The sequence below is a fragment of the Larus michahellis genome, chromosome 2, assembly GCF_964199755.1.
Source record: "Larus michahellis chromosome 2, bLarMic1.1, whole genome shotgun sequence".
Taxonomy (NCBI): domain Eukaryota; kingdom Metazoa; phylum Chordata; class Aves; order Charadriiformes; family Laridae; genus Larus; species Larus michahellis.
Window position 1 is genome coordinate 28,222,887 of NC_133897.1, and position 24,558 is coordinate 28,247,444.

The 24,558-nt window shown below is 43.6% G+C and overlaps 1 protein-coding gene across 9 annotated transcripts in view; it reads left to right on the forward strand.

Annotated features, from left to right (window-relative positions):
* The window catches only part of DYNC1I1 (dynein cytoplasmic 1 intermediate chain 1), a 196,355-nt gene that overhangs the window by 101,653 nt on the left and 70,144 nt on the right, over nucleotides 1-24,558 (forward strand). For all 9 annotated transcript variants that reach the window (XM_074574716.1, XM_074574721.1, XM_074574719.1 and 6 more), the window contains 4 exons: nucleotides 3,538-3,627; nucleotides 12,520-12,682; nucleotides 13,871-13,970; nucleotides 18,888-19,013. In XM_074574716.1, coding sequence (XP_074430817.1) covers nucleotides 3,538-3,627; nucleotides 12,520-12,682; nucleotides 13,871-13,970; nucleotides 18,888-19,013 — 479 coding nt within the window. The remainder of the gene's footprint in view (nucleotides 1-3,537; nucleotides 3,628-12,519; nucleotides 12,683-13,870; nucleotides 13,971-18,887; nucleotides 19,014-24,558) is intronic.

A 24,558-nucleotide genomic window follows, 5' to 3' on the forward strand; every position in this document is an offset into this window, starting at 1 on the left:
TGTTTCTCTGGTGCTCCCATGACAGCATCTTAACGTGCCCCAAATCCTGATGAATGTATCTCTGCAACACATCTGTGCAGGGGGAGAACACTATTATTTTCACAATATTCTTGTCATCATGCAAAGGCACTGAAGGACAGGGAGGGAAAGGGCAAAAATGTTGGAATGACAACTTTCAGCGAAAGCTGAGTGAGAGACGTGGGAGCTTTTGCAGGCATAGCATTTCCCTAGCACTTTCTCCACTCAAAGCACAGGCCCAGTTGACTTCAGCTCTCAGCACTTCTGCATTTCAGGGCCCAGGTGTCTCTTGTTGAGCACCCAGAAAATGAGGCCAAGCACTCAAGAGGGAGGAAATTCCAGAATGATGTCATCATGCCTACACGTGGGGAGGGGGAAGGAGCTAATCGTGCCCAGGCAATCCAAATTCTGGCATTTGCTAACATTTTAGCATTTGGCTCACAACCATATCGTTCTTTTAGCTGAGTTTCTCTGTATATGTGTATACATTTCTCTGTAAATAAATAAGGACATCTGAACTGTGTCTAACCTGCTAAAAACTCTTGCGCTGCCTTTCCTGTAAAACTAATTTATTGACGTGTCTACTCTTGGTAAAAGGTATGGCATGTGTTGTAATAACCTTTACTTATTTTCCCTGCTGCAATTAAATCTAGGGAAATCTAGAGAAACTTGGTTTTGATTGTTCCCAGAAGAGGAAGGAAGGGAAGTAAAGAAGATCTACCTTAATAGGTGCTGAAGTATCGATACACTCCCTGGCTCCGGCTGTGCCTCAGCCATTCATTTATTCACTGCTTTAGAAGCAGGAATGGGCTATAGGCAGGCAAACAATTTGACAATCCCCAATATCAGGGGAATCAAGGACTTCTAGAGGACAGAGACAAATTTGCTTCACTTCAGTCTGAAAACCCCCTACTAAATCTCAAGTTCTACATTTGCTGCATCATCCCATCCCTGTCCATTACCAAATTACAAGTGAAGCATTAAAAACTATAGCATACTGCCTTAAAAATCCCAGGATTTTTAATAAGGTGTTGGGGTTTTTTTGGTTTGCTTCCTGCAAGTTTTCTCAAACGCTTCCCCTTCTGAAACTTCCCCACACAAGCAGACAGGTTGGAAACAGGTTAAAAATGGAAGCTGAAATCCATATGTAAACAGCTGGCTCCAAGAGCTAGTGCTCTAGGGAACAAAAACTTGTAATGCAAGACTCACAAAACTCTTGTGGGAGTTGGGTTCATTAGGTATCCACCATAAGTGTGTCTGTGTGCATATATCTGTACACCGTTGCGATCCTATCTGTGTGTGCACGTACCTGAGGTTAGCAGAGCATTCGCTCCCTGCTGTGCCGGTCACTCCTCTCTCTTCTCACACTTCTCCTCTGTTCTTTGAAACTGGGAGTGCCGCTCTCTGTCATACATCCCCATCTCTGCTAGTGCCACAGACTGATGCAGAAGGACCTTTTTTTTACCCTTCCTATGTGTGCACACCAGGTGAGCTTTTCTCACTGACTCTCTGCTGACTGTGTTGGATGTTATCTAACTTTCAGCCAGTGGACAGAACAACGTGTTTACCCTGCCGAACTGAAACGCCCTGGCTTGCTCTCTAAAAGCTCATCTCCAGAGCCCCTCTATATACGAGGGAAACAATTGCCAAGGGAGGCATCGTGAACACCCTACCTTTACTCCACTCTGAAGGGCTATTTCCTCTCGTGGTCTGAAAAATCCCTCATAAAGGGGTGGCATTCATTAGTCGTGAATGCTTTTAGTTCTGGAAATGCCTCCCCGTCTCTGCTGGATTCCTCCTCCCTCCCCAGCCTGGGGAGCACACAGTTATCCCTCTACCCTGATGACTGGGGAGCCAAGCTTTCCCTCTTCTCCTCGCTGCACTCACTAGCGGTAGGGGGAGCAATGGCAGATCTTATGCCAAGATTTCCCCTTTTTCCCAAGAAGGAGAAGCATATCTGTCCATGCTGAGACACTTCCTTACGGTGTGTGGCTAAGCCGTGCTCTCCAGCCAAGATGTCAGCTAGCAACATGTGCTCTGTGGCCTTCTGGGGGGAGAAGTCCTAGGGTAGGCAACGTGGTGGGAATAGCGTGGTGCCTATTACGTTGTTGAAAACAAAATACAGCTGCGTGTTACTGTTGGCTGAATGCAACTTGTCAGCACCAACATCTCCCCAAGAAGGCAGGACTGATTGCAGCCAGCCTTCGCAGGAGAAGGTGCCAGTAGCCGAGCAGTTGGAGAAGTGTGACATGTTGCCCCCTGCCCCAGGCCGTGTTAACGTGGCTGCGTTAGAGCGGGGAGCGTGCCTGGAGAAGCGCCATGTCGTGAGGAACCCTGTGGTGACAGGCAGATTGCTCAGAAAGCCCCAAAGGAACTGCAGCCGTTTTGCTGATGGCTGAATGTCCCGGGGCCGGGACAACATGCATTCTTTCATGCGATGGACCGACCCAGGGCACCAGTGATGCTTGCTGTGCCTTGATGGTATGTCAAGCTTCAGAATCACTCCAGAATAGTTCCTCTGTAGCCCACAGATTTAACTCACTCTTTTCGGACCAGCTCTATTTTCAGTCTTTGTAGTTTACTGAATCTAGAAGGCTGTGCGTCCCTACCCTCTCATGAGTGTGAGCAGGTTGGGTGCCAGCCCTGGGCACTGGAGAATAAATCACATTGCTGTAGCTGAGAACAAGTAACGAGGTTTAGGTAGGCTTTGAGCCATTTTGGTGCATCACTGTCTTTCCAGATCTGCTGTGTTATGTTTTGGGCTGGACAATCAGAACCCTTGTAACTTCAAACAGACATCAAGGAAAGGAATGAATGGTTTGCCCTCCTGAATAAAATGAGAACATGTGAGTGTGGGGAGAGAGGGGAAGGAAGACAGGCATTTGCATAGGTCAGGAAAGGTCATTAAAACATCTGGCAGTAGTAACTGACATGTGTCAAATTTTAGTGTTCATTAAATTCGTATTAATGCAAGAATGGTTCTTAAGCTCCAAATGCCACTTTTGGTTGCTGTGTTCCTCCAGTTGATGGTGATGACTTTTCAGAACTGTACCATGCTTGTTTGCTTGCTAGTGGCTTCTGACCTGAGGTCAGATTTCTATTTAACCCCTTCCCGTAGGTCAAAAGGCAAATTAATCTGGTGAGAATTGAATTGGAAATGAGGTGTCTGGATAGCAGGTGTCCCAACCATGGAATAGCTGCCAGGCTTAAACATGTTTGCATCTGTTCTTGTGCCATCCAAGAAGTCATCTCCGAGGTCAGGGAGATATTCAGCCGACATCTGAGATGGGAAGTTGCCACAGGGAGCACAAGTGGCAGGTGCCCTATGTTAGCAGATTATCTTGCAGTCTGGGGGGAAATGTCTGAGTGTCACTCTGACTATAAATGTAGATGTTTCCATTTGTTGTGTACTTTGTTTTACCTGTGTTTACTACCAGTTTATAATTGTAAAGAAGATACACAATTTTCATCCTTCTCAAAGAGGAGAATCTCACAAATCTTTTTCTTCCTTTTTTTTAGAGGATGAAGATGATGATGAGATGGTGGAACCAAAAGCACAGGATGACTTGGAGACAGAAAATCAAGACCAGAAGCAGGAAGTGAAAGAAGGTACTTTACAAAATGAAAAGGATTTTGTTACAGCTTTAAAGGACTGAATCCTGCAAGTAGTTATTCTCATAGGTAGTTTCTATTATTGAGAACACTGCGAAATCGAAAGAGTCACCAGTTTTATTGATTCAGAACCACATGAGTGGCATAAAAGCAGTAAATTGTATCCCAGTGACCCAGCTGGTAGGTCTGAGAAGCTTGTGAAAAGCACAAGACTTCAGCTGTTTAGAAGAAGAAACACGTCCTCATAACTTGTGAATGAAGTAGAGATTCTTGGATTCCAGGACTGGTGCTTACTTGTCCTCTGGTTCAAATAGCCTGCTTACATGAAAGATTTAAAACACGAATGCCAGGCATTCCAGCGGCTCCATAAAGTTGGTTGGTCTTCAGAGGTACTTGGAGCCCACAACTGTCTGCTTGCTTGAGAGGGGCAAACTTAAGTGGTGGTCAGGAATCCTCCAGCAGAAAACCATTTGAGTGGAAAATGTTGACTATCAGAATAAAAAAAAATTGTAGGAGCTGCCCCCAGGGAACTTAAGGTCAAAGCTGAAGCCAGGCAGGTCCATCCCTTTTATCCATTTCTCTGGATTGAGACACTCTCAAGGGGTACAAGAGATGAAAATTCCGGTTACTTCTGGCTTCTTTCTGGTGCAGACAAGAGACATGTGTCGAAGTGGTGCATTATCTTGTGAAAACAAGATAATACACACGTCAAACTGGTGCACTGGACATGGTAAATATACTGGGTGTCTCTCGTGTGCTTCTCTTGTACTTGTTCTAGGTTTCATAATTAGAAGAGGGATGTAAAATTTGTTCTTCCTGACCTGGGAATTTACTAGAGTATTGGCTATTCTGGTGTGTCACCTTGAACAGTCAACACTCACCCCTACGTGGAGTCAGTGAAAAGAGCTGAAATATCAGCATCTCCAGTGTGCGAGGAAATGAGTTTCTTCTCTGCCATTTCTTAGCTCTGTATTGCCAGGACTGTTCACAAAACTGTTTGCACTCTTGAAAGGTAACTTACTTCCTCAGGTAGGGCCTAAATCACTTTGTGCTATGGTGATCATTGTCAGGATGATTCTGTGACCTTGGCTTTGTTCTTCACAAGATAATCTCACTATGGGAAAAATATAGAGTTGTTTTACAGAGAAGCTCATGAAGTCATTAACTGTGAATACAGCGGTGGATGCTCCTTTCTCATCCAGGGGAGCCTGGCATGATTTACATCAGTGTCCAATAAACCTGAGTCTGGTGTATAGTGCCCACATTTGCTGTCCTCACGCACTGAAGTGAGTTGCAGTACCAGCCATGCTGGTTTGATTATAAATTGATCTTTCTTCCCTCTTAAGAGCATCACAGAAATCACCCATGCCATAAATCCTGCAGTGTCCGTTGCTCATTAGGTAGAAACACAGAGGGAGGAACTTACTCCTCCAGCTCCTCATCCTTCTGCTTCTCCCACTGCGCCCAGCCACCGCTGTCATGGGTGGAGGGGAGCAGTAGGAGCAGCCGTGACAGCAGGAACAGGAGTCACACAAGAGCCTGCAAAGGCAGAACTGAAGACATCAGCAAGAAACATGGCAGCATAGAAAAACTTACATTTTCCTGAAAATTACCCTTCCTCCCAAAACTGTGGGGTCAACTCACATACAGGCTCTAGCAGTCACTGGGCCGAACACAGTATCTCTTTTACTGATGACAACAAGAAGCCATAAAAACCGATTTCACTGCCCCCAGTGCATAAGCACTGTCCTGGAGTGCTGAATGTCCCTCTAGTATTCAGATTGCAGTTGATCCCACCCCCATTTATTTCCACATAAAAGTAATGCTAGCACTTATACCTGGGGAGAAAGCACAAACTCCTGCATGAAGAGAAGAAGGAAAAAATCTAAATACATTCCTGAACTGATTTATTTCACTTTTTCGTGAGCTTTCAAGTTAGCCTTTTATGTACTTTGCTGACCAAGCGCCACTGCCAACATCTTTTCTTTCTTTGTTGTGTTTGAGTCTCGGAGCAGTGCTCCCCTTCCCTGCCTAGCAGACCCCCCAGGAATGGTAGATCAACTGGGCTAGTTTAGCGCTAGTCTCAGACACACAAACTGCAGGCTGTAAAAGCAAGGCACAGCTTGTTTTAGCAGAACCGGCTTTGTGAGGTGCTAGCACTTGACTGGGTTCAAGGAAGAGGAAAACATGCTCGTTGCCTGATAGAAAGTGAACTTGACCTGCAGTACGTGTTGTGACAGATCAAATAGTGGCGTGCCGATGATTGGCATTAAATGCTGTGAATCAAAGGAAGCAGTCGTCCCCAGATTGGCAGGGAACGGAGTCCCATTTTTTAGCGTTTGGTGTCGTTCTCTCCCTGTTGGCTTTAGCCCTTTCACCAACAAAATCCCGTTTTCCTCTCTGTTGTAATCACCCTTCTCATGTTCTGAGCAGCATTCAGAGTTTGAAGCCATCGTTTGTGTTTCATGGAAGTGATTAAAACCATGTTACAAGTCAAACAGGAGTTTAGAAGAACATTTCCTGTCTGTGCTGCACTCCGTGTGCCTACTCAGAATTAATAGCTTTTCTGCAAATTAGCACATAATGGGTTAAAAGCATGTTTATGTTGGCATTAAGTACTCTGGCTTCTTTTTTTCTGCAAGGCAAGACAATATTTTGCAAACTTTTTAAAGAATCTCTAATAGATATTATAGTGGCGCCATTCACACTGCTATATAGTAGTTAAGGCTGTGTCAGCACTTCCATTATGAATCCTGTTTTTCAGGGATTTATAACCCAGCCGTAAAAATTTGCTCTGGGCTGAAATTTGGTTTCAGCTCAGGGAGCACATTTTTTAACAGATTAAAAAAAAATCAGCGTGGCCTTTTTTGAGTTATAGGAGTGTAAGAAAAAAAACCACGGGAGAGAGAAGTGCGGGGAGAGAAAAGCAGACAATTTTTTCATGAATATCACTCCAAAATAGGTCAGGATGAAAAATAAAGCTTTGATCCAGCCTGTTCAGACTCCCCCTCCCCAAGCCAACAGCACAGGAGTGCTCTATTTTTATAATGGTATTTTAAGAGGAAATGTGATTTTTTTTTTCTCTGTGGTTTATAGGTAGTCCAATTTAATTCTACAGACATTTACTGCATGCTTAATTTCCTCGTCTTCCCCCCGCACACCCCAGAGTCGCTCTGCGGGGTTTGGTGGGATTATTCAGCAGTCACAACTGTGTGCAGGGTCTGACCCTGGTTCTGGACCTGTCTCAGCATCACCGTAAGGCACACAGTGCACCTGCAATAGGGCAGCCTGCCTGGCACAACACCTCTTGCGGCACTTCAATGCCATGGAGGTGCTAAGGGCAGAGGAGCAGCTTGAGCCCCCCAGAGTGTTTCTGGAGTGGGAGGTGAACACCTGGCTCATTGACTGTTCGAAGCATATGAAGCCTTGGGACGCCCTTGTGTTTCTTCCATGGAGCTGCCTGTTGTCACACCCGTCTCAGGTGCATGGTCTCCCCACCGTTCTTGGACGAGCCAAGTGTGGGATACCTGCTGGAGAACTGGGCTGTGCTCTGCCCGTTCCCAGCCTCTCCTGACCACGTAAACAAGAGACTGGTACCAAACTGTGGCATCAAGTGGGTTGGGGCTTTCCACCACCAGAGCGCTCTGGAGCTCCACCTTAGGCGCCTCTTTGTGGCAGTAGAAACCATATGAGCAGCGGGACGGGCTGGGTCTGGAAAGCGGGCCTCAACCTGTGTTTATCTGAAGCCGTGGATACATCCACAGGAACTTGCATGAAAGGCTGGGATGGGGGAGGCTGGGATCTGCAGCTTCAAAGACCTGCTGTGCCCCACTTGCCCTGGCCCCGTGCATGGAGCTCAGGTGTCCACGCAGCAGGCTGCGGTGAGGGAGATGGTTTAGCTCTTGGCGGCTCAGGCATTGAGTATCGGAGAAGCAGGACAGATTGTGGTAGGGTTTCTAATAGCCTGTGACGCCATGGTTTTACTGCCACCAACACCACAGCGAGCTCAGGTGTGCCAACCCTTCCTGACAGCCCGACTCAGGCGTGCTCAGGGATGGTGCTCAGCACGGCCTCTGGAGAAGCACGCTCAGTGGGAACAGCCCTGCCTGGCACAGATTTGAATTTAAGGCTCTGGATTCTGCTCCTCCAGAACCAAAAAAATCCCTAAATGCACCTCAAAATCTCCGTTTATACGTTCAGCAATTACACCGTGCAGGAGCTTGTGTTTTAAACACAACACAACCAAGATATGGCATATATCAAACAAGGATATGGCATATATGAAATGAGGATATGGAATATATCAAGCCTGGCATGAAAGCGAGAAGCACGAGAAAAGCCAGAGGATCGCAGGCTATCGGCAGGCTGGGCTAAAAGCTGCTGAGAGCCGCTTAGCACCTTGCGGTTCTCACGCTGTACATTTCAACCGTCCTCAGTCGTCAGCACATCTAACGTTTACATGGGTTTAAATATACACTGAAAGAAATAATACACCTCTTAAAAGGGTTTTACTAATCTCCTTCTGTCTTTCGTTATATCTCTGGGCTCCTAACAAGGCTGCTTCCTGCTTTACTGTTTTTATTAGTTCACCCTTTCTTTCATTCACTTACTCCTTTTGTTCTTTTTTTCTTTTTTTGCCTTTAATAGACTTCATTTCTCTTGTCAGGTTTTTACAATTTCTGAGGTTCAAGGAGAATATTTTTTATATTCTATTATACTTATTCAAATGTGCGTCTTTTTTCTTTTCTTTTTTTTTTTAAATATCTTCTTGGGTCCCTTTGTTTTTAAATATTTGTGAATTTGATCCTGCACTGTTATCACAACTACTTCTATTATATTTACCACAAGCTTTCTTCTTCCAGATAAAAACAAGTCTGCAGCATTTTTTAATCTTAGTTCCTAAAGATCCAAGGAAATGTTTTAATATTAAAAAAAAATGTTTTCTATTTTGTCCAAAGAAATTTGTGGACAAAGGACCTTGATGTGAAATAAGGTATTTCTGAGGATCATGGTTAAATCATGTGAAATAATAAGATGCCCTTATATTTCATAAATAAGTGTTGAATAAATCAGTTGTTTTCATGTCACATTCGATTTTTGTTACATATCCTAGACCTTTTTGTTCATGCACGGTGTACAAAGTCTTTCCTTATGGATATACCTTGCATTTTCTTCCCCTCCGTGCATATATAACTGCACACACAGTGTTTTAATTTTAAATGTAAATTCCATTTTATTTTGTACACTATTATACATTAACGTGAGTACAGGGCTTCTTTGATACGTGTTGTTCATCTTATAACCCCAGAGCCACCCAGGCAGCACTCTGTTTGTGGGTACGCCATCCCACCGAGTGGGTCTGCGGACAGATGGGATGCCCAGTTCAGCAGAACTTGGTGGCTGCGCCGTGGGTCCTCCTGCCGTGAGCCGTGCGGGGCCACGGATGGGTTCAGCTCCTCCGGCTGGGAAGCAGAGCACAGGCACAAGAGTTCATTACAAAGCTGTGGTATAGAAACAAGAGCAAAGTATGGGTCTGTCTTTGCAGGAGCTTTCATTGCACTCCAGGCAATAAGCACGTAACTTTGAGTGCTGGTAAGCTAAGCATCGCACTAGGCTTTGTTAGACGTGGAAGGTTAGATGTGGTTTGTTTGGTTTTTACGGCAGGGAGAGCAGATACTTGAAGGCAAATGCTGTATTCTTACAGGGAATTTCTGAAGATATTGTCGCATCACATAGGTCTCTGTGACAAAACAAAACAAAAAACACTTTGATCAGCTACTTATGTTTCTCAGAGTTTTCCTTGAAGAGAGCTTGTGTCTCTTGAAAGCTGAGATCAAAGTAACTGTAAGCCCCCAGATAGGAAGAAAAATTGCAGAAAATTACATAGATTCTTTTTATTTTATTCAAGGTAATGGACAGACAGGGAGAAGGAACAAGGGGAAAATGGAAGTGGCTCTGAAAGATAAATGGTTAGAAAATCTTCATATTTGAAAGAACAAGCCTGTCTGTTTTGGGGTTTTTTTGCTTATACTTCATGTATTTGCAGTACTTACAGTAATGTTGTACACTGGAAAAAGTAATGATGTTAACATTCTTGTAAGAAGAGATTGCCTCAAATAAAACTTCAGAGGCAGCCGAATGAAAGAAGAAAATAAGGTTAAAATATGAAGCTTAATATCGCCAGGGGGCATCTGGTGTGTCAGTCAGATGAATGAGGTAAGCTGATTTATGCCCTACAAACTTTAGCCAAGGTGTTTCTGATGCCGAAGAGGGTTTAATAGACTGCTGGCCTCCCACAGATCATTGCTAACTGCAAGGGAGATTTTGCTGAGGTAGAACTGCAATCATGTGTGTCTCCATTGCTTGTGAACACTCCACAGCTCCCAAGCTGTTTATTTTTTGCCTTTTCCCTTTCTATTGATTTTTGGTTGTATTTTCTTTGCCAGTTATAGTCAGCAAATGGCTGAGTAATAAATTTATATTTCCAAGCTGTAGAGAGGATTTGATTTAGCAAATAATTTTTACCATTTGGAGCAGTTTAAAATGAGTTTTCCAGTTGCCTTTGCAGTTATTTTCTCCCCTTTTATGCCGTTTTGCTGCATCGTCATGGTTGTTGTCTTTGATTCTCGGAAAGCAATGCCTTAGTGGTGACAGTGGGATATTGCTCATTACAGGCTTCCTTGCCAGATGAGTTCCCTTAGTGCCAATTACTATTCAGCAGTGGATGCTGCAATAGGTCAACCTGTACTTTTTGCTAGTCATTCTTTTTTTTTCACATGCATTGCTTCTGTCTAAAGCACTTAGAGGCAAATTGTGCTCCTGCCTTGGTAATTGTCACTCTGCTACTCAGGGGGACCGTGCAGGGGGACCTAGATATTCTCTGGATGTGTGGAGCTCCACAGGGACCACAAACCTGGTGGCAGGAGGCATAGGGCCAAGGCCGTAGGAGATCATCAAAAGCTAAAGTTTCTAACTTCTTTGCTGCTTTGTCTCCTGAGGGCCAAATTGCTCCTCTACCTTTTGCATTTTTCCAACCTTCTATATTTAGCCCGCGTGTAGTGCAGAGATTTTGTCTTTCAGAGCTAACGCTTTGACCAGTTGAGGCAAACCTGAGTGTGGTGATAACAGCTTCTCCCGACCACAGGGAGTGCTCTGAAAGCAAGTGCACTGAAAATTGGGGGAGCTGAGTACTGCAGTAACGCTGACCATGTCACTGCTCCTGCCTGCTGTGGTGCCTTTCAATCCGTCCTTGCCCCTGGGGCTGGTGGTGGCATCATATTTGAGCAGCGGAGCTCACGAATCTAGTGTGAACCATGGGAGAATCAGACAACGAGAAAAGGCTACGTCTCCCTGATAGCTGAAAGTAGCTGTGTGGCATGGCACAGCAGCTGGAAAATAATTTCTAATTGCAACTTTAAACTGTGTCACTCGTTGTTTTATTAAACATTAAGATATGTATGACAGGGCTGGGAATTAAACTTTGATGTGTACTGCACGTTCTCTGAGGCACCGTGTTGAGTTATCTTTTTTGGCTGCTGCTGTTTTAACCCAATATGGCCTAGGGAGGCTGCAAGGTCATTTTCACAAGTAAACACCTCAAATCCGTAGTGTAAAGCCAAACGCAGGAAACCTTCGATCGATGGTTAAACTCTTTAAGTACAAGTGTCTCCGTAATTTTGCAATAGATCCGTTTGCAGTATGTTGTTTGTGTACCTAAGCATAAATTTGGAACAAAATTCTCTGTTAGCATAATTCCTGTGATGTCAATAGAGCTTTTCACGCTGGGAATTTAAGCTAGTTGCAAGGTCTGTTTGGTGTCACTGCAAAGACACTAATGGCATTTTTGAAAGACGAGTAATTCTGAAATATAACTAAAAGCATGTGTGGGCAAAGGCATAATTGATATACAACATATCAATATGACCCTGCTAGTGTAATTGATAATGGAATTGTGCATCGTAGCAGTAGCAGCATCCCAGTTTCCTTTCCCTCGGATGCTCACGTTTGAGTTGGAATTTACCAACAAGTCATTAAACTGATGGAGACATAGCATTGATGCATCCTGCAAAGACAGTATTTTTCAAATGAAGGGCCATACTGGAAATACTGGTTTGGAAGTAAAGGTTTAGCATCTCCGCGTGTGTGTAAAGAAGCAACTTCATCTCGTGGGGGCCAGGCTGTCCTGACTGGTGCCCGAGAGACGGCTCCTACCCCCTCCCAGGGCAGGTTTGGTCACAGCTCAGTGGCATTTGTTGCTCTGACTCTTCAGATTCCTCTGAAAGGAATAAAACTGCCTTAAAGAAACCGGTGTTTGGCTGGTTGCTGTTCATTTTGCTGCCTCAGAGAATATCTTTGGTTATTTACTTCATTGCTTCACCAAAGCTCTAAAGCAGAGACAGGATTTATCAGTGACACCAAGGAGAAATGGGAAGAAGTGAAGGGAGAGATTATGTGAGCCCTTTTAACACAAAGAACTTTAGTATAAGTTAAGAAGATTATTTTATCTTTGGCTCCTCTGACAGGTCCCCTGTTACATAAGTGTTCTGCTTTTTCGAGTTAGGTATTGCCGAAACGCCAGTCACAGCCATTTCCTGAAATAGGAACACTGAGTTTATTTAATTTGGGGGGTTTAAGTATTTTCCATTTCAGAATAATAAATATATAAGATATAGGATCTCTTCTGTGTAAATGCTACATTCTGGCAATATACAGGAGTATGTTTAGATATACTAAGAAATTCTGAGTCATGATTTTAAGAGTAAAGCTTTGATTTTTGTCCTGACATTGCTACGGCAAGCTTTCATGTCAAAAGAAACCCACTGAAGATGTTGATTCATTGGGAAAGGGGTGAAATGTCATACTCTTAACTACATCTTTTCATTTTCCAAGCTCCTCCTAGAGAACTGACAGAAGAAGAAAAACAGCAAGTTCTCCATTCAGAAGAATTCCTGATATTTTTTGACCGGACAATACGTGTAATTGAGCGAGCTTTGGCTGAAGACTCAGACATCTTCTTTGACTACAGTGGCAGAGATGTAGAAGAGAAAGATGGGTCAGTTTGTTGTGGTTTTGGTTTTTTTTTTTGCTTTTGTAAAGTAAGCTTTATAAAAAGAATTCCAATGCCAGGAAGCTTTAATTTTAAAACTAAATTAAACATTTTTATAGCTAAGAAAAGGTTATTACCTCTCCATGAAGGCCTGGATCACTTTGTTAGCCAAAATTATTTTGTAAAATAGCTTCATGCTTTATCGATCTAAGGTTTTTTCTTTGACGTATTAAGTGGTTTAATTTTTTGTTTCATTTTTGGGGTGAATTTTCAAATTCTGAAGAAATAATTGAAATAGATAAAAGTGTGTATACACGTATATATATAGGTGTGCATGCCTACATTCCAGTAGTGTACATCTGGGTGCTTATATCATGATATTTTTACAAATTCAAATTACTGTTTTTTATATTCTACTACTGCCTCAGGTCTGTAATGGGTCCCACTGTGCTATGCATTGGGTGGATGAAAATTATGATCTCCCAAAGTGTTTGCAATCTAAATGCGTAAGACAAGAGGTGACAGGTTGTGTATTCAGCAATTGATAGGGGAGCGGAAGCAGCAAAACTTGTTAGTAGGAGAGAAAGTATTTTGGTTTCAACGACTGTGTACCTGTTGAAGCCTCTTGGCAAATGAGTGGCTATGTCACGCTGAAGCTATTTACTGGAGGTTATTCTCGAGCATCGCCCCTGTGGACCGGCTAAATGCATCAGTGTGGCAGCTTTGGACCAACACTGAGCTTCAGCACGTCCTAATGTTGCCAGAAGGCATCTGCCGCCTCCAATGCTGGGAGGAGGTGCTGTTACCTTTAAGATTTCAAGAGTCAAAGTTAAGAGAGATTTGGTTATAGTTTGGAGGTGAAAATTCAGAAAAGGGGGAGCTGAATTCCAGGGCCAGGTTCGGTCCTGAGAGACAAAGGTGGCAGAGGTGGCCTGAGGCGACCCAGAAGAGTGAGACAGAAAAGAGTCAGGAAGGCAGTGGGAAATTAAGAAGTGTGGTTTTGTGAAACACATGTAAAATTTCTTCCTTGGTGCAGATTTGTTACTCTCAGTGAGACAATGAGACCAATTAAATCAAGGTGGCAGACTTCCTCAGGTTAAGCAGAAATTTGAGAAGTAGTCAGAAACTTTTGCATTGCTTTTCACAGCATTTAAACCCTGGTGTCAAAGTGTCACTTTGTTTGAATTCCCACAGAGACGTTCAAGCAGGAGCCAACCTTTCCTTTAACCGCCAATTTTATGATGAGCACTGGTCAAAGCACCGTGTCGTCACCTGCATGGATTGGTCTCTGCAGGTAAGATGTGAAGCCAGGAGATATGTTTTTATATATCTTGCAACTTCTCCCTAAAAAATGCAGCCAGTGTCATTTCGCCCTTTGTTCTGCAGAGTATGTTGTTATTTCTTAGCTAACAGCAAGGCCAGGAATGCGTGAACGCCTGTTTCTCCATAAAGAAGAGTAGTGGGCAATAATGAAGCTGTCATTTCTTTTTAATATGTTACTTGGTCTTCAAAACCAGGATGTTGTATTAAAACTATAGGTTAACAAACCTACTAAGATGAAGGAGTCTTTACTTGCCATCCCCGCTCCACACCTTCAGCACATGGAAAATTTTGTAGGACAAAAGATTTAAAATTAAACCAATAAAAAATAATTTATTAAGTATGTAGCAATTGAGTTAATAAATAGTTATATATAATACTAAAGAAAATAAAAAATAAGAATAGTGAGGAATAAAATTTATTTTTCCAATATACTAAAACTCAAAATGTGGAAGTATGTGAATAATTTGAAAAGATTGAAAAGAGGTCTTCCGAAAAGTGCTGGGTCCTCTCTTCAAGAGATGGAAGAGGCGGCTGTAGCTGGCCAGGGGGCACGCTAAAGCAGCAAGCCTGGAATGTATCCAGTTTCTGTGCACCGCAAAGCATTGTCATATTGCAAAATAAAACCGATGACAGAGCTGCTTAAGCTTCCCAAAACCAATACAGCAGCATCAGCAAAGCACAGAAACCAGGTTAAGTAGTTACTCTATTGGAGAGCTGGGATTAGCAGACACACACATCACCACAGGTCCTGTCAAATTCATTCTGTCCCAGTTTCACTCCAGCCACCCTCATCCTCTCTTCTTCATCCCTGTTAGTAGGTTCCTAGGTTCCAGCCTGGAGCAAAGCAGATGGTTTCCCTGGGGAGGAAAGCAGGGAGACTCTGCTCCAAGGTCCACAATACAGATATAATGGAACTGCTCCAGGAGGACATAGGCTTGAAAAATGCGAACACCTAGTTGGCCCCAAACCCAGCCTCAGGAGTGCCCTGGTGTGTCCAGAGCCCTGACGCAGCCTGGTGTGGGTAGCAAAGATGCTCTAGATGCAGCTCAGCCCAGTGCTAAGAAAAGCCTAGAAGTAGATGCTCTTTCTGCACCATGCTAGGTGTTGTGTGTGGAGATGGCGTGTGTTTAAGACCAAGCATGTAAATGGGGTGTGCGGGCTGGGGAGAGGCAGTGGATAAGGAACACAGTGACTCTCCCATCCATCCTTCTCTCCTTCCCCTTGAAAAGGCAGCAGGGCTGCGTCCATCCCTCTGGGTACTTCTCAGGGAAGGTGGCACCTGGCTGCACAGAGGACGTGTCAGGGAGGAGAGGAGTTGGAGGGTCTCACCGAGCATCGCCAGTAGGCTGTGTTGGTCTGGCTGTCCCACCGCGTCTGGTGCACAACAGGCAGCTGCAGAGATACAAGCCAGCTTGTAATATCCAGCTTGCGCCCCGTGTGTGAAACGAAGGATTTATCCTTTTGCTTTCATACAAAATATCAGCTTAACAACAGGTATGCACTGGTGTGACGTGGGTGGCCTTTAAGCACATATGGATTTCCACAGAAATCAAATATAAGCCTGAGGAAACACTTATCTTAGGTTGTTCACTTGTTCAGGGGCTGGAAATTACATGGAATTCTTATCTGATATTTTCCTAACAGGCAGTTCTTACTGTATTCCCAGGGCAGCAAGAAAAAAAGCCGCCTCAGAAGAGCACTGCCAAATGTAATTGCTCAGCCCCTGGGGCTCCCAGGCATGTTCTGCTTCCCACCTCTTTGTTCCAGGGTGGCCCCTCCTGCCTTCCCCTCCATTAACTCTTCACGCTCAGCTCCCTGGCACCCCAGCGGGGGCTTCTCCACCCCAGCGGCTTCGCCATGCTGGGGCACTTCTGCGTGCTGCCCCACACTAGCCTGGGAGGAGGGACTTGCCTCCTCTCTTGCCTGCTTTGAGGTGTATCGGAGCTGGAGCCAGACGGAGGTATTCCACCTAACTGCTAGCTCCACTTCTCAGTCACGCTCCGGGACATGGCAGTGTCCAGTGTGCCAAAGGATAACTTGAATAAGCATGGGAACTGCAGAGCACATTGCTCAATTTTCTGCGATAAAACTGTTGCTGCAAAACAGCCTGAAGGCAAATAGAAGCTTAATCAAACAAAGGACCTTGATGCATTGATTAAACAAGTTATTCTGTTCCCAGTCACATGTAAAATACGGTCCCAAACATGTGGGATCATTCATACCATTAAAGCTAACCCACTAGCCCCTTGAATCTTTTGCAGAGCAAAGGGAAAACGGCTTACATGCTTCATCAAGACTAAGCGTAAACACAGAGAGTGGGATCACCTTGCTCTGTCCATGAGGAGGTAGCTTAGCTCATCTAAAGCCAAGAAAACCACAGTCTCAGGGATACCACTGTGTCTCTCTTGACTCTCAGACAGCAGCCTTGAATGCTGTTTCCCACAGCGCCACTTCCACGTTGTTTTCAGTTGCAGTCACAGGACAGCCGGGCACCTGGTGAGGACCGAAATTCTGTAAATGCAAGCAGATTGAATGAGGAGGCGAGTAGGCAATGCCAGCATGGATTTAGGGTCCTGCACTTCGCTCTGTTTTTTTAAGAGTCAAAAAGCCTCATAATGGTGTTGCCCAGCAAGGTATGACCCCAGCATCTGTGTAAACTTGAAACTGTATTTCCAGTCAGATGCATGAACTGTGATTGCAAAACCTACGTATAGACCCGCAAGAGTTGAGTCAGTGTTTGTTTATGGCCAGACGTGCTGCCAACCAGAACACGCTCCCTAAACTTTCCAGGAGCGTGAACCAACCCCAAAGTGCCTCTAAACTGGTGCTTCAGACCTGCTCACATGCCCTAGCTGGCTGCAGTCATGCCGGTGGAAGGGCTTGTCGCTTCTGCCTGCCAAGGTATCTGCCCCTTCACGACTGCGGGCTCGTCTGCTCGCGCGAATGGTACCTAACCTGTTCAGCCAAAACAAGATGCCCTGGCAAGAGCCTGCTGCGCACGCTGTTTACGTGGACCTGGGCCAACGTGGGATGAAAAAGTTCAAACAAGAAGCTGAGCTCGCTGTTCAGAAGTGGTTGTAATCTCTGTCGCAGGAGAAGGGGGGTGAGATGGATGAGAGCAGTGGAGGGCAGACTGGCACAACTGTGTCCAGAGAGGTGGTGTCTCAGGTGTGGAATTAAACTTAGGTGTCCCTCAGTTCTTGAGGAGAGAGAAGGTTGGTCTGCTGCATGCAGTAAATCCCATGCAAGTGTTTTGGGTGCTAAATTGCCCTGAGAAGCTGTTCCAGCAGCCAGGGTCTGCCAGCATGTAGGTACAACCCAGTCAGAGGCGCCCCAAAATGGGAAAGAGGCAGCTATGGTGGCCACGTGTCGTTGCTGGTTCTCCCACACGTGGGTCCAGGCTCATTTGGAATGATGAGCTTGAATAGAAAAATCATCAGCTCCATGATGTATTATCCATGGATGTGTACACAAAGTGGGAAAGAACAGCTGCTGATGGCAAAAGTTATAGCTGTGCACATTATTTCTTCCAAATGGATTCTGAAAGCAGAGAGGTTCAAACCCCAATGATAATGATATAAAGGGTGGTGTGGGGGTTTTTTATTTTTAAAATGCCTGGTGTGGACCAAATTCACAGCTCCCAATAGCACTATTGGCAGTTTCTTTGTCCCACTTCCTTCACACTTACCAGCTGTGCTGTTCCCTATAAAGCTGTGAATGGTTTGGCAGGAATTTACCTGGGAAAGACAAAGAGTGACAATGATTTGTGGAGATCATTGAGAAATTTTGAGGGAAAGCATTCCTAGTTTACAAGAGGGAGTGTAGGTCTGCGGAGCTTGGGCTGCTGCCTCGTTGGTCTGCAGAAGCCAGGTGCTTTTCTCTGGACGTGCCATAAGGTCCACTGCATTACTTTGACTAATTAGAGGGAAGGACAGAGGCCACCAGAGGTGTCTAGTGTCAAACATGTGAGTGGAGAACTGGGTGCTATTGTATAGGCAGAAAGTAATTGATGGTTTGTGGGCAAATTGTTCACACTTATGGTGTTTTGGAACGATACAAGGTCATCAACAGAATGCGAAAATCTGATTTTTCATATATGATACTATGCGTCTGTGTATACATGTGTATCTATATAAACAGAGCAAATACATATGCGTGTGTTGCCTACGTACTGCTATACATCAGTGGATAATGGATGCGCGAGGAAATATGGATCTGATTTTAGAGTGCTCATTGCATCAATCTTACTGAGTCAGTGGAATTCGAGGTCACCCTATGCTTTACAAGATGACCTCAGCATCTTGCAAAATTGAGCTTCTGTGAAGAAAATGTTTTGGTTGCTATTTGAATCACCAAGAAGAGCTTTCAAGTTGATTCTACGCATAAGTAAATAGGAAGAGTGCATAATGAAATAAGAAGGAATAGTTTTTGGGGATGCTGAAAAAACTGAATTTCAGAATAAAAGCAAGTCAACGCTATGCTCATAGTGTTTTTATTATCAAAATCAATAAAGACACTGGTTTGTCCCTGAAAAAATGGTTAAGCAAATGCATTAGAATTACTCAAGCTTTCAGATTTTCCTCTTCCTTGCTTTACATTGCCCCTATGAATATCCTGCTAGTTGTCTTTTCTGAGAATTACCTACAGAAAAAGCATTGGCTTTGTGGTATCTGAGAATAACAGAAAGAACAAGGAGCAAGGGCTGTAAGGATATCAGGGACAAGTAAAATATAAAACCAAAATGAAGCTGAATACTGTGATTGGACTACTGTGTATTATAATTAAAACCAGATATTGCACATCTAGTGTAGATTATTTCTCTCATCTGATTTTGCATAGGTTCTTCATCACCCGTCCTATTTCATTTTCTTTTTCTTTTTCTTTCTAGTACCCCGAGTTGATGGTTGCATCTTATAACAATAATGAAGATGCTCCACATGAGCCTGATGGGGTAGCCTTGGTATGGAACATGAAGTTCAAGAAAACCACACCGGAATATGTTTTCCATTGTCAGGTAAGACTGAGGAAGCTATTAATTTCATGCTAGACAAAACAGAGTTTACTACATGGTGCATCTGCCCACTGTTTATATGAAGAGGTTGAGGTTAAAAACAGGCATTTTTGGAAAAAGTACAAGCATGAGTCCAGTGTTTTTAGAAGGCAACCAGCCTTCTCAAACAATACTGAAAGCCTGTCAGGGCTGTGTGTCATTCTTTGTCTATTTAAAACAGTCCCTAGGAGATTTACTTTGTAAAGCCCTTGCACTTATGAAGTAACTGTGGTGTACCACTTCCTCATCCAGGCAGCAACATATGCTTTCCCACCCACGTTAGCTTCCTCGCATCCTCTGCACTCCAAGCTGCCTACCCTTGCCTTGGTTCTGCTCCATATCATGTTTTGCCTTTAAAATTGGGAATTACACTTTGCATTTCTGGGCGTGCATCTTAACAGCTTGATAAAAACGGTCTCGATTACAAGGGCTACTCCACCAATTCCTGTTTGACTGTCCTTTAGGTTAGCAAACCAGGGTTTCACTTCACTCAGTGCTACTTTATGAACATACTATTTTTTAAGTTTATGAACAATTCAAAAATAGTTGGTTGTTTTATTTCTATAGGTCTGTTTACTCCTCTTTTGCCACTGCTTTTGTGTGTGAAATGGCACAGCCTCATATTGACAGAAATGCTCTGCTCATTGGCTCTGTCGCCACCAAACTGTCCAAACTGTGGAAGAGGGATTGGGCCAAATTTCCAACCTCTTCATTAATATCCTTCTGTGGTAATTAAATACAGGACAGTGGTATTCAAAAAGCCATATGGAAAAGTTTCAGCAAGTAAAATTTAACAATCCGAGATTAGTAAAATGCAGATTATTCTGTGGTAAAAATTGCTTCTCTTGGAAGGATATGTATTACCTGGCTAATTGTGTAAGCTAAGTGTCATTTTACATTCAAGGACCAAACATCTTTTTGAACTAAGTTTATGTTTGGACTTGGGTACATTATCAGATGTAACGTAGTGGGAGGGAGTTGCTGGAATTGAAGTTACTGCTTCAACCCGATTAAGTAACCTTTAATTCTGGGCATGTTTTTCTAATTTGCTATACTGAAAAACAACTTCACAAGGAGTCTAGGCCTGCACAGCAAATATGCCATACAGATTTATATACATATATATATGTGTGTGTGTGTGTGTGTATTACCTTTGAAATGAAAACTTGTATTTTTCTGGATATCATATTCGGCAGACTGATGTGTTCTTTCAGTGTGCTTAAGATCTTAGCTCAGAACCCATGTTCAAATTCTTCTAGGATGTACATGCGGCTTAATGTTTTAAACAAAATATTCAAAAGAAGAGATTGCCCATTGCATTTTCAGGAAGAATAATCCTCAAACTAGATTGATTTTGTGAGATAATAACCAGATTCAGGATAGCCCTTCTAAGTACACAAAGGGGACATTGACTACAGACATAACAATGTGCTCCATTAATTAAAAATTCTATCTAGTTTTAAAAGTAGGTACACTTAAATAAGGTATGCTTCACTAAATTGAAGGCACTGAGACAGGCTATACTCTCCATTAGAAAAACACACATAGGACAAAGTGGTGGCCAGAGATTTGGTCTGGCTGAGCTTCTGTCTAATTCTCCCATTAAGTTGGGTGTCCCCTTTTTTAGAACTGGAACCTTAAAACCTGTGAATTGAGAGACACATATGGCACCATGCTTCCACGTGCAGCCTGGATTCATCATCTTTCAATTATATTAAATCAGTTCTTCTGTCCATGGGAAATACTTATTTTCTTGGTCAAACTGTCCACAGATAATTTGCATTATAAGTCCCTTATGAGTTGGAACCATGTTTGAACCACCACTGGGGGGCCTCTGACATGTGGAATATCTTCTGCATCTCAGATCAGATGGGGATACCCACATGAGATTAAATGGGGAAGCAAAAAGCACAAGACTTGGTCTCTTGAACACAGGTTTTGTTCTAACTGACTCAGATGGAAAATAAGAAAAAAAATTATCTTAGCTCAGAGTCTGGAATTCAGTTCTGTAGATCATCATGTTATTCTGTTAGTTAGTGGAAACCAACTGTATTATTAGTCAGCCCCATATCATTTATATTACCATTTTGCAAGAGAAACGTTCCCTTATTCAATCCTGATTCAGTCATTTCTCTAGGTCTTCTGGGAGACAGGCCCAATTTTTCTTCCACAATAGATGAACTTATAACAGTCCAGCCCAGCAGCTAGAGATGAACACACACTTTATCATTACAGCTAGGTTGCCCATATACGACAAACGCAGTAGTTTGAGTGTGTTTTCCCAATAAAACTCTATTTTCCTTTCCAAAGACTTTCTATAAAAACATGGTCTTAATAAATACTATGTGGTGCTGACTAATATACCTTTTGCCTTTCAATTTTTGGGCTCACAGAGCGAGATACAAGCAAGTGGAAACTCATTTCAGATGTGACTGTTGAGTAATTCATAGAATGGTTTAGGTTGGAAGGGACCTTAAAGATCATCTAGTTCCAACCTCCCTGCCATGGGCAGGGACACCTCCCACTAGACCAGGTTGCTCAAAGGCCCATGCAGCCTGGCCTTGAACACTTCCAGGGATGGGGCATCCACAACTTCCCTGGGCAACTTGTTCCAGTGCCTCACCACCCTCATTGTGAAAAATTTCTCCCTAATATCTAATCTAAATCTATCCTCTTCCAGTCTGAAGTCATTACCCCTCATCCTGTCGCTATATGCCTTTGTAAAAAGCCCCTCTCCAGCTTTCTTTTAGACCCCCTCCAAATACTGAAAGGCCGCAATAAGGTCTTCCCGGAGCCTTCTCTTCTCCAGGCTGAACAACCCCAACTCTCTTAGTCTGTCCTCATAGGAGAGGTGCTCCAGTCCTCTGATCATCTTTGTGGCCCTCTTCTGGACCTGCTCCAGCAGGTCCATGTCCTTCTTGTGCTGAGGACTCCAAAGCTGGATGCGGTACTCCAGGTGGGGTCTCACCAGAGCAGAGTAGAGAAGCCAGATCAATAAATAGGTTTATGAAGCCATTTCTGAGGAACTTCTAAGAAATTCCACCTCAGGACTTCTGATAACATCAATAGAAATAGGTATGTGGAACACCTCTGGACAGCTAAAGAGCTGGCTGAACTTCAGCAGGTAGAACTTCAGATACCTCTTGTGCAAATTTGGTAAATTCTGGAAGCCAGGAACCGTAATGTTTTTCTGTCTTTCCTGGTATATTATACAGATTTAAGTGAGAAGATTACAAAGGAATTTATGAATTTTCTTTACCATTTTCTATGACTTTTTGTAATCTTACATAGGATCATTGAAATGATCCAGCTTTCACAGTGCATTTCCTGAAAGCTGTCAGAACCTAGGGGCTTCAACTAAAGTTGTCTATCAGCCATGGCAGACAAAAATGGAAAAATCCACCAGCAATGGTGTTTTTTCCTAACTCCAACCAGCAAAACATTTGATTTCAGTCCTCAAATGTGAGGGATGATGTATTCTGTAAATGTTTATCTTAGCTGTTGTCACTAATGATCTTACTGTTATGAAATTCTTGCCCAATTTAAAGTCATATTAGGTTGTTGGCTCATTAATACAGTGTAGGTGGTAGTAAATTTCATAGTTCTACAATATGTTGTGCTACAAATATTGGGTCCAATTTTAGTTAATATGTATTAAGGGAAAAATTACTATCAGCCAAGTGGACTTGTTTACTGATTAATTCATGTAAACTGCCACGGCATCTATCAAATCCTTTCTAAACAAAACAGTCCTACTGGCTTCTACTCTCTCCTCCTGTGGAATATTTCTTTTCTTCTACTTCTGTTATTTTTGCCCGTCTTTAGGTTTTTATATTTCTACTGGTCCATATTGGGAGCAGTACTGTTTAATATCTTCATCAATGACATAGACAGTGGGATCGAGTGCACCCTCAGCAAGTTTGCAGATGACACCAAGCTGAGTGGTGCGGTTGACGAGTTTGAGGGATGGGATGCCATCCAGAAGGACCTGGACATGCTCAAGAAGTGGGCCCATGTGAGCCTCATAAGGTTCAACAAGACCACATGCAGGTTCCTGCACCTGGGTCGGGGCAAGCCCCCAGTACCAATACAGGCTGGGGGATGAAGGGATTAAGAGCAGCCCTGACGAGAAGGACTGGGGGGTACTGGTGGATGAAAAGCTGGACATGAGTCGACAATGTGCACTTGCAGCCCAGAAAGCCAACCATATTCTGGGCTGCATCAAAAGCAGCGTGGCCAGCAGGTCGAGGGAGATGATTCTGGATGTCTGCTCCGCTCTGGTGAGATCCCACCTGGAGTACTGCATCGAAGTCTGGAGCCTTCAGCACACGAAAGACATGGACTTGTTGGAGTGGGTCCAGAGGAAGCCCACAGAAATGATCAGAGGGATGGAACACCTCTCCTATGAGGACAGGCTGAGAGTGTTGGGGCTGTTCAGCCTGGAGAAGAGAAGGCTCTGGGAAGATCTTATTTTGGCCTTTCAGTACTTAAAGGGGGCTTATAAGAAAGACGGGGACAAACTTTTTAGCAGGGCCTTTTGCAATAGGACAAGGGGTAATGGTTTTAAACTGAAAGAGGGTAGAGTTAGACTAGATATGAGGAAGAATTTTTTTATGCTGAGGGTGGTGAAACACTGTAACAGGTTGCCCAGAGAGGTGGTAGGTGCCCCATCCCTGGAAATCTTCAAGGTCAGGTTGGATGGGTCTCTGAGCAACCTCATCTAGTTGAAGATGTCCCTGCTTATTGCAGAAGAGGTTAGACTAGATGACCTTTAAAGGTCCCTTCCAACCCAAACTATTCTATGATTCTGCTTCACCCAGTGATGTGCTGCCAGGGAGTCCCACAAATTTTTTCCTCTATAGCTCATCATACATCTCTTTACCACAAGGTTAGAAATGGCAAAGCAAGGAATAATGAGGGATCAGACAATTTGTTCATTTGTTTTCCTATGCAAGCAAAAAAATGTCTCAGAAGCAAAATCAAAGTGGAAGTGGAAGGGTGATATCATTTGCCAAAGGAATCCTCAATGCTTTCCTTGGGTAGTAAAGAATAAATTGACCATGCAGTTGATACTGCATGACATACAGAGTGCAGACTGGGAATGTCCTTGTAGGGACGAGTCGGGGATGTCCTTTTCCCCCACACTGGAGCATCACAAACTCTAGTGTAATCCACTGCATTCCAAAGGCAAAACCCAAGATTTTCAGAAGTACTTTACAAGGCCCTGTGGATGAGTCATCCCTGGTCGGGTTGGTTTGGCAGTATCCAGAGAGGGAATGAATTCCAGCAAAGACATGGAAATCACATTGACTCTCCCTCATTTTGGTGAAAGAATTTTAAGCAGTGGTTCACACTGCTTCTCTCAGCTACTGTTGGTCTGTGTTTAGGTGGGGGTGACAAAAATGAAAATAGTATGGCACGGTTATTGATGATATGACTCAACATGAGCTCAATCCTGTATTGATTTATGCATAGGGCTGGCCTTGCATGTGAACATTCCTGTGCCATT